This window comes from Saccostrea echinata, unplaced genomic scaffold, assembly GCF_033153115.1.
Source record: "Saccostrea echinata isolate AGI-Se365-2 ecotype Australia unplaced genomic scaffold, CSIRO_AGI_Sech_v1 ptg000054l, whole genome shotgun sequence".
NCBI lineage: Eukaryota > Metazoa > Mollusca > Bivalvia > Ostreida > Ostreidae > Saccostrea > Saccostrea echinata.
The window spans coordinates 446,889-457,500 of NW_026889803.1; the positions used below are offsets into that span (position 1 = coordinate 446,889).

A 10,612-nucleotide genomic window follows, 5' to 3' on the forward strand; every position below is an offset into this window, starting at 1 on the left:
GTGAGAAAGTACAAATATCTTATACACGGATATTAACGGATTATATCGCAAGTTGACACGGCAGACCGAGTGAAGTAAAAAAATCCTCGTGGATGGCCGGACCCACAACTTAATTTCGTTCGGAATTTCCATACAAATGCATGTAGAGAAAAAAAATCTTAAAAACAACAGGGTCAAAGTGATTCAGGTAAGTATAGCCCATTTATTAATTAAAAATATCCGAATAGTAAATTGTACACTCTTCCGGAACAAAAATGGCAAGCATCCGGCAAAGCTCAGTGCCGAGTCCACAAGGTTTTCTCTTTTTAAATGCATAGATTGTTTTTACTTCTAAGATTTATTTACTACTTTTTTTTTGTAAGATACTTTTTTCTTGCATATACTATCACCGTTCTGAAAGTCATTGAGAGGTGGCTCTGTAAATAAGTTATGCTTTGTAAAGTTCTTTCATTTATCATGTTTATTTTCATGTGTTTTGAATTATTTTCAGAGACAGAGGAGCAGCAGAAACTTCGATTTCAGACAGAGTTAGAATTTGTGCAGTGTTTGGCAAATCCAAATTATCTCAATTGTAAGTGGTTTTAAAACCTTTTTTCTGGCTTTAATCTGCATTACTCCACACTTAAAACAATCCTAAAATGAACCCCAACTATTTAATTGACATTGCATTTAATCAATTTACTGGAAGCAGTTGCTTTTATACAGTTGAACTTCGGTATCTCGAACACTGATATCTCAAATACCATGGATATGTCGAAGTGATTTGGAAGACCTAGCCACTTATTGTTTAAGTATTTTACCTTTGATATCTCAAATCATCGGATATCTCAAAGACTTTTAATGAGTTTGAGTTCGAGATAATGAGGTTTGACTGTATAAGTGTATTTCAAAACAACATTTCTCAACCCCAGAGGTTATCTTGCAACATTCACGAAAACATGAACTTTTTTTCTCAAATAAATCATGAACATCATCAAAGGTTTATCAGATTGGAAAACTTTACAGGTGAAATGAATATATAACAGTGTAATACTTATTTAGACCATATTGATATGTCATCTTCTACAGACTAAATGGTGTATGTTTTGCATAAAAAAGCTGATGAATTGTCTATATTTATAGCTCAAGGGACCCTTCCACAGACCTCCTAGCTGACAACATTTAAACTCCATGATTTTACTTCATTAAAGCTATAAAATGGACAGCTGAATTTGCTATTTGAATTAAATAATGAATATATGTTACAAACAAATTTATAAATGATTAAAGGATATTTTTAATCCAAAGAAAGCATTCCATTGCAATCGATGCACAGCTAATAAACAAGTTGACCCTATGGTGTTAAGGTGACTCTTATGACGTCATATAGGAAACCCAAATTGCTATATATGTTTTATGTAAGTTGGTAAAATAATGTTTTAAGTTGAAAAATTTCTCTCAGGAATTAACTGGGGTATGGCCCTTCCTTAAGGACAGATGATGCAAACAATTTTTTTCTTTGGAGGAGATTTAATATCATGTTACGGTTTTAGAAAAGTGGATAATTCTTTGATGTTTTTCTCCTTAGACTTGGAGAATGAAATACCTTCCATATTTCCCCAAAAAAGTACACAACTAGAGTAATGGTAAAATTGTTTAATCCTCATTCATTTACCATCTTTTTTCTTCAAAAATGTTTCTAAAGGAGCACAGAGGGAACTGATATTACATTTACTCAATATCCTGTTGTATTTTCTTACATAGAAGAAATGACACTTGGAAAAAAAATAGTTGATACTTCAATAAAATTACAAATAAGGACAAATCACACTCGGTAAAGGTTTACAGATGAAAATAAATTTCAGAATATGTTAACTTGGTGCTGAAAGTGAAATAATCTTTTAAAAAATATACCAAGCCAGATGAATTTTATGAGGAAAAGCAAAAGAGTAAAAATCAGCATGTGTGATTTTTACCATTTTGCTTTTCCTCATAAAATTCACTAAGTTAAGCTAAGAGTTCTATATATCTTAAAAAATACAAAGCATATAAATGAAATTGATTACTTTATCACAAAAAGCATGATAAAGTCTTGAGAGATTAGTATTTTGTTGATTATAAGCATAAAACAAGTGCAAGATATTTTTTACAAATTTTATTTTTTAGATTTTGTTTGAAGTGTATATCAAGAAAACATAAATAGGGTAATTTACATACAATAAAATTATAAATTGAAATTAAAAAAATTAAAAATTATTAGGGTACTCTATATTTCTCTAGGGTTTTCTGTTTAGTTGGACCCTTTAATTTTACATAATCTCAAGGGTCTCACCTGCCTTCTAATAAGGGTTTCAATATGTTGAGAAATTCTCCCTAAATAAAAAGTGTGCCCAACCTGTTCAGCTGGAAAACTCTGTTCCTAAAAGTAAAACAAGAATTTAAATGATTTCTGTAGTAAAAGTACAATATGTACCAGCTTGATTGTCCTCTGAAAATGTAAGAAAACTTCTTGTAGTAAGGAATTTTATTTATTTTTTCTCTTTTTCAGTTTTGGCTCAAAGAGGATACTTCAAGGATCCTACCTTTATAAACTACCTAAAGTATCTGCAGTATTGGAAAGATCCAAAATATGCTAAATATCTAAAGTGAGGCTTGATTTATTGATTATTTATAATTTCTATTTGATTATCATTTCCTGCTTTACAGCTATAAATATTCAAAAAGATAAAGATATGTTTATCCTTCAACAAGGAACGGAGACTCCAAGAAATTATATTTTGTTAACTTCATGTTTTTATGTTTAAGTTTTCTTTTAAATTTAGGCTCTCAATTCTATATTCTATTTGAAGATACATGTATTTAAATAATTGTGCCTGAAAATGAAGAAATAGGCATGCTGGTGTTTAAAAAATACATTAAATCCATCTTGAATATTAAGTAAACCATGATAATGACCAGCTTTTCCAATCTTATTAAGGTACCCTCAGTGTTTGTTTTTCCTGGAGTTGTTGCAGTATGAACATTTCCGTAAGGAACTGGTGAACTCTCAGTGTGCTAAGTTTATAGATGATCAACAATTACTTCACTGGCAGCATTATCAGAGAAAGAGAATGGCCCTGTTACATGAAGAAATGACAGCACAACGGGCACATCAGCAGCCCAAAGAGAAACCAGGATAGCTAAACCATATCAACATATTATAACTCCTAGAGATCTCTGCTTACTACTAAATGTTGAATGTAGTAATCAATGAATGTATTTTTGCTACATGTACAGATAATGCTCACACTTTACTGACTAAGTGTGTGAAGAGCAAACCTGTTAAAATGCTGGAATCTATCAATACTGGCTTACAGATTTTGAAGAATTTTCAACAGAGACATTTTTTTTATTCATACATGCATGCTACATGTATATGGATAATATGAAATTAGTTTCTCTTTCACGAAGATTTTAATGTTTCATTATTTGGATATGGTGTTTATAGAAATAAAAAAGTCTGTTCGTCATAAACAAGTATATAATATTTATTAGGAGAATGTAATCAAGGACATTTGCAAGATGATAGATGTTGATGGTTCTCTGACACAGGACCATTGTTTTTTTTACAAAAGACACAGAATATAGAAATATTTTTGAAATTCTAGTTACATTGGTAACATACAGACTTTTCATAATTGATATACTGTACGTGTACATAAGTTGGCGTATTCAAAATTAGGCGTAATCACTGGGTATTGAGATGTTGGCGTATTCATGAATTAGCACTACATGCACGCTAATGCGCCATATATTGTATTTCTAAATAATTTCTTAGCGGTATTCATGAATTAGCACATCGTTGACTGCGCCAAAGCTGCTAAAATATGAAGCCTGCTTTTTTAAGTACACATACAGTATGTTGGAGAAACCCAGCAATCATATGTAATTATTTTTTAGATGGGGTGTAAAGATTTATAATGCTGTTTTAAGATTGTTGTATGATTTATTTCTGGTTAAGAAGAGAACAATGCCTCTGAGTTTTCTATTATGTCATAAATTTTTTATTTTAATAATTTAATTACATGTGCATACAATTAAAATTGTTTTGTTTTTTTTGTTCAATAATCCCCGGCCTTGCTCAAATATATATAAAATACAGTGTACTTTCTTTTGTTTCCTTTTTTACGAGGATTCAGCAGTATTTCATATTTTGGCTGCTGAAGGGAGAAGAATATCAATGGTAGGAGAATTTTGTATATATTTAGGTTACAATGCACATTGAGAAATTATGCACTTTGAAAAATGTACTTTTTTCAAAGTGCGTTAAATTTGGAACCAAGTTAACACACTTCGAAAAACAAATGTGAATGGCTTAGTCAATATTCTTGCAAATTTTAGGTATGATAAATAATTATTTGAATCTGATTTGGTAACATTTCAGCGATGACCTCACTTCAGGATCAGACATATAGACGTTTTAAAGATTTTTAGGGGCTGTTTTGTTCCCAAAGGTTCTCGTAAATGTTATAAAAGGGGAAATGGGTCTTTGAGAAATAATGGAGGAATGATTGTTTAATAGCACAATTTTGTTTCTTTTTCTTTTTTTTTTTTTTTTTTAAATTTTATTCAGTCTGTAATAAGTTTGTAGATGTACATGTAGGGGTCTGAAAGTGACTTAAAGCATAATATTTTTCTTGGGGATAAGGGAGCAATTATATATGATTTTTCCATACCATGAAAATCTCTCTCTCTCGCTAATCTATTATATTCATTTATCTGTGGGAACATATATGAAGGAATAGTTGACTCATTTATTTGATAGTAAGAAAAAAAACCCTTAGCCACATTTCTTACTCGACTGAAATTTTTACCCATTTTTTCACAATTTTTTCTCAAAGAATCTTTTAAATGAAGTTATTCAGTCAGATTACTTCTAAATCTGATATCATATAAAGGCTAGACATGTCAAATAGCATGTTTTAATTACCCTGTAAATGCCATTTCTTTTTCGGAGGTATCAATGTAGATACATTTTGAATAAAGGTGATGCAGCTCCGCGGAATATTAAACAGATAAACAACGAGCCATATATAATACATATATTTGGGTAAGAAAGATAAAGTGTTGACCTTCTACATGTCTTTTCCTTGCTCTCGATGAGGGTAGATCAATTCATTAGTTTTTCGAAAGAAATGTAACAAAGTAATCCTGTCTGTTACTAAGATCTAAGTCTAGAATTTTTGTTTTATATTTATTTTTTTCAAAGTGCGTTGAGTGTCTCTATGGTAAAAAATGTTGATGTACACTTTAAACGCACTTTGAAATTCTTTTTTTCAAAGTGCGTTGATTTTTTCCCAATTTTAACGCACTTTGAATTTTTTTTCAAAGTGCATAATTTTTAGCTCACTGAGCTGAAAGCTCAAGTGAGCTTTTCTGATCACCCGTTGTCCGTCTGTCGGTCCGTCTGTCTGTCGGTCCGTCCGTCTGTAAACTTTTCACATTTTCAACTTCTTCTCAAGAACCACTGGGCCAATTTTAACCAAACTTGGTACAATGTATCCTTGGGTTAAGGGGAGTTTAAATTGTTTAAATAAAGGCCAAGTCCCCTTACAAGGGGAGATAATCAAGAAAAGACAAAAATAGGGTGGGGTCATTAAAAAATCTTCTCAAGAATCACTGAGCCAAAAAAGCTGAAACTTATGTGGAAGCATCCTGGGATAGTGTAGATGCTAAATGACCCCCGGGGGTAGGGTGGGGCCACAATAGGGAATCCAAGTTTTACATTGAAATATGTAAGAAAAATCTTTAAAAATCTTCTTCTCAAGAACAACTGGGCCAGAAAAACTGAAACTTATGTGGAAGCATCCAGGGTAGTGTAGATGCTAAATTGTAAAAATCATGATCCCCGGGGGTAGAGCGGGGCCACAATAAGTATTACAAGGGGGAAATCTGGTAAAGAACAGCATGGCCAAAGTTACTCTGGTGAGCGATGTGGCGCATGGGCCTCTTGTTTGTAAGTGCGTTGCCACAAGACACTGTAAACTTTTTTGTGATTAAAAAGTTTGGAAACAATAGTTGAAGAATATTTTGAAGAAATACATGTGGATTCAACTTGAAATCGAGAATAGACCTATTTGTGATTAAGAACATTATTTATGTTATTAATGTCAATAATTCCTTTTTTTGGCAAAATTTAGTTTAAGGAACCAGCGGGTTACTACAAGATTATTCTCCTCTGTAACACAGTGGTTTTAAGAGCGTTTAATTGGCAATATCCATAATAGCTGCAGAGCTGTAGCTCACTGCTTGAGAAAATGTAAAGCAGGAACTGAAGAAGCTAAAGATCCAAGCGTTTTAAAAACCTTCGATTTACACCGCCGCTTTTTTTTTTTGTCGCTCACGTTTGCATGCTTTGGGTATTATTTCTTGTATTTTATGCTCTCTCCCGCCTTAAAAATGGTATCCGATAATTAACCATTTATTTTAATCCTATTCCTGATACTTTATTTACCTTTCAACGGTTCCTAACGGCCGTATTTAGTTTTGCTATAATTAACCCAGAATTTCTTCTTTCAGGAAATTCGCCAATGGTTGGATGGTATAAACAATGATTTTACCTAGTGTCAAATATAACACTTTCCTCGTTGCCGAATAAAATGTTTGAAGAGAATGCTTAAAAATATTTGGGTACACTAGCGTAATTTTGGGAGTCGGCCAGTCCAGACATAAAACTAGTACTGTTCTTGTCTTTAAAAAAAATGACAAAACATACGCATAGAACTTGTTTAAAACATGAGTTTAAAAACAGGGGAAAAAATCAAGCATACAAGAACAGAAAGTATCTTAATTTTATTAATTTAAAATAGAACAAAATGGAAGCCTACCATTATTTCTACGTACCCTGTAACATTTAAATACCAGTGTTGCATTGATCGACTAATGGTGCTTTAAAAGTTCTAACAAAATGCCTGATGCAATCACTGGAAATAGTGGTAAATATAAGACAATTCAATTTCAATAACCTGCAACAGCAGAGTGGCGCAGTGGAAGCGTGCTGGGCCCATAACCCAGAGGTCCGTGGATCGAAACCACGCTCTGCTAATATTTCTTCTTTTAAATGTTTAAATTATTTCAACATGTTGTTCTTATATGTGGATTCCAAGAAATTAAAAATAAAGCAAAAACCAAAAGGGGATAGGGTGGGATGGGCACTTGTAAGTACACCCCTCTCCTTTATAACTAAAATACATGGTGCGGTACTCGAGATTCATTCATCAAATCCGCTAACGGCGATTTTCCGCAAATGTGAATAAAAAAAAATAAAAGTAATAAAAATTTCTGTTTAGATACTGGCATGCCAGAATTGTATGATCTTTATAAACTAGCTCTTTGTTTCGTTTATACTATGCACTATATGGTTTATGCACTGCATGCAGACATGAATTCAGGTTATGAAATGTAGGCATTCACTGGAAATCCACTTCTCCGTTATTATGGGCTGGAGCGGTTGGGTCATGGGGGAGATACAATATTAATATTCAATACTCAAAGTCCATTCAAGGTTTAGAGGTCCGAGGTTGCTCTGCTCCTGTTTCAGAGGTGGGATCAGGTGCCATGGAGGAGTGAGCATCCCCTACCCACCTGTCACACCCGCCTTGTGCTCCTTGTCATGATCGGGAAAAACGAAAAAAATCAATTCCGTGTGTAAATAATGGCGGGCTAACAATTAGTATGAAAAACGTCAGTCAGCATATTTGACTTAATGATAGATTGGTTTTGCTGACAAGGTCATTGTATCGACAATAGTACTTGCGAAATGATGATTTTAAACAAGAATGTTGATATTCTTGTTTATCAGCTTGTTTGTCAATGGCTTGCCTCGTTTTGGAAATTGTTCGTACGTAGTGCTCTTGCGTATAAAAGCAACTGAGAGATACACACCCCATGTGCAGGTGATAAGGGATATATTGTTGCATAAGTAAGGGAAGCTGACGATTCAAAAGTTAAAGTCATCACGTTTATCATAAAGCTTTGTTGTTGGATTGCCATTAACGTCTTTTTCTTGTAAAATATACAAATATGAAACAGATGTGTCAGACTCTATGGTGTCTTTCATTTCAATCTCACTGGGATATATATATATCGAGTCGACATATGAATGGAAATAACTTGTTAATTGACATTTATGTCGTCGATATATCTAAATGTCAAGTTGAAAGCTACAGCAGGAAATATCTTTTTCACATGTATAAGATTTTGAATAAATTCTGCGTCATATGAATACAAAAATAGGTCTGCTAATAACGAGGCGCAATTGGTTTGTTCGAAGACCTGGTCTCCAAGAAACACACAGATATTGTCAATTAGAAACTCACGCATCCTTTTAATATCAACTTCAGTGTGTACATTCAGAATGTTTTTAACAAATTAAAATAATTTTGCAAATGATCAATGACAAAGTAAGTAAATTTACGAGTTCTATTTTAATTGAAAAAAAAGCTTTCAATGATGTCAAAAAGCCTGGACTTTAATTTATCATTGGGAATGGTTGTATAAAGTGTTGAAAAGTCGTACGTTTTGATCTTATTGATTTTGGTAAACATTTTGTGATCTCAAATTTTCCAAAAGTTCCTTGGAATCTTAAGGGATATCCACATCTGATTTACACCACTTCTCGAATATATTGTTGCACAGTACTCCTGAAGTCTCTCCATCACTGAGCTCCATTAAACTTAATACATGTATCAGACTGTTCGACATTATCGGACTGCCAAGGTAATTTTTTAGACTGTTAGAACAAAAGAATGACATCAAAGCAATGTTTAAATTTTTAATACAGAACTGCATTCGTCATAAATCCGTTATAGAGAATCTAATAAAAATCACTTGCCACTAAAGTCTGTGAGTAATTCATGTATTATTTGAATGACTGGAATATTTTCGTCGTAAACGTAATGACCATTTGTTCAGAAATGTCACCTTCTATAATTCATTATTCATTGAATCCATCTCAAAAACACCTTACAAAATACATAAATATACATGTACTTGCATTTTATATGTCTGTGAAAAGTAAAGGCGACTTCACAAAAATAAACAGAGAAATTTGACATCGTTGGACTTTGTAGTCTCAAAAAATAAGTGTAAATTACTTATTTTTTTGCATTTTACATTGCTGCATAATGAATACATGCAAGGTGTTCATATAATTTTCTATCAAAATGTTTTGATAGAATATGTTTTAAGCTTAAGAAATACAATGACATGAACATTGGTGTTCATGATAACAGTAAGAATGCAGTTAATGAGTGCTATATTTGCGGCATGAATTCAGCAGGAAGAAACACCATATTATACATTAAAGTAACCAAATTTAAGTAAAATTATTTAAATCAAGTTATAAATTAAAGAACTTTGAAAATGTTGAATGTCAGTTTAACAGCCATTTATCTTAAAATAAAACATAAAAGTATTTCAAAAAGCTTGGAAAAAGCATTAAGAACCCTCTATAGACTGCACACTAAAGAATTCTGATTTTGTGGTATTTTAATGGAATGAGTAATCTGCTCTTTGATCTACAATAGAATTAATTGAAATCGACAGTGAATTACTCAATTTCTAACCAAGTCAAGCATTCTTAGCATGTTGAAAGGCCAAGATAAATTTATTAAACACTTTATGTGCATGTATTTTCCCCACTCAAATTAAGAACAGTAATTTCTATTCACTAATACTCCATCGCCTTTGAAAATTTTACCCGGTGGTAAATATGCCACGTACCCTATGTTAAAAATTACATGGATAAACTAAATATTTACACTTTTATACAATATAATTTTCTCAATGTCCAAAATTATTGTACTTTAGTGTATAGAGTCCTTAATATAGAACTATTGAAAAAAAATCATTAATTCAAGAACAGAAGGAATATAATGAAGATTTTGTAAAAGTTTAAAACCTCTTCAATTATTCTAACGGTTAACGTACATTTAAATACCTCTTTGTGTTTCGTTGATCTTAAATGCCTTGAATAAATGTCTGATGCAATCACTTGAAATACAGACATATGGGTTAAAACAGCTCTGTGCATGAACAACAGCAGAGTGGCGCAGTGGAAGCGTGCTGGGCCCATAACCCAGAGGTCCGTGGATCGAAACCACGCTCTGCTAATACTTTTTTTTCACATAAATTCGACATATTGTTCTTTTATATTTGTGGAGTCAAAAAAACAAAAACAAAACAAAACAAAAAAGCAAAAAAAACAAAAAACAAACAAAAAAAACAAACAAACAAAACAAACAAACAAAACAAAACAAAACAAAAAACAAAACAAACAAAACAACAACAAAAAACAAAACAAAACAAAAAAAAAAAAACAACAAACAAACAAACAAACAAACAAACAAAAACAGAACAAAGGAAAAATCACACGGCAACAAAACAATTAGAAAAAAATGTGTTTGTGAAACAACACCGATGCCCCGTATGGCAAATTATAGCGAAGATTAAACTTTCTCAAATAGAAATCAAATATGTTGGTACCCAAAGTAAGGTCTTGTCTCGAGAAATATACATGTGAAATATAAAATCCTAGCAGCAACCATTGAATAGATATGGAAAAGGTTAAAGTCTTCCTAAAGTAAGTCAAAAT

General features: G+C 32.2%; 2 protein-coding genes and 2 non-coding genes across 4 annotated transcripts in view; 3 read left to right on the forward strand and 1 right to left on the reverse strand.

Annotated features, from left to right (window-relative positions):
* LOC133171812 (integrator complex subunit 2-like) overlaps window positions 1-10,612 on the reverse strand; it is a 275,651-nt gene that overhangs the window by 26,646 nt on the left and 238,393 nt on the right. The gene's annotated exons all lie outside the window — the stretch shown is intronic.
* Window positions 244-4,168, forward strand: LOC133205740 (mediator of RNA polymerase II transcription subunit 31-like). The gene is made up of 5 exons (XM_061341607.1): window positions 244-294; window positions 491-571; window positions 2,528-2,624; window positions 2,957-3,672; window positions 3,887-4,168. The coding sequence occupies exons 1-4, from the start codon at window positions 255-257 to the stop codon at window positions 3,156-3,158; spliced, it is 420 nt and encodes a 139-aa protein (XP_061197591.1). The 5' UTR covers window positions 244-254; the 3' UTR covers window positions 3,159-3,672; window positions 3,887-4,168.
* Window positions 6,991-7,062, forward strand: Trnam-cau (transfer RNA methionine (anticodon CAU)). Its single transcript has one exon. It is a non-coding gene; the product is annotated as a tRNA-Met (tRNA).
* Window positions 10,059-10,130, forward strand: Trnam-cau (transfer RNA methionine (anticodon CAU)). The gene has a single exon. It is a non-coding gene; the product is annotated as a tRNA-Met (tRNA).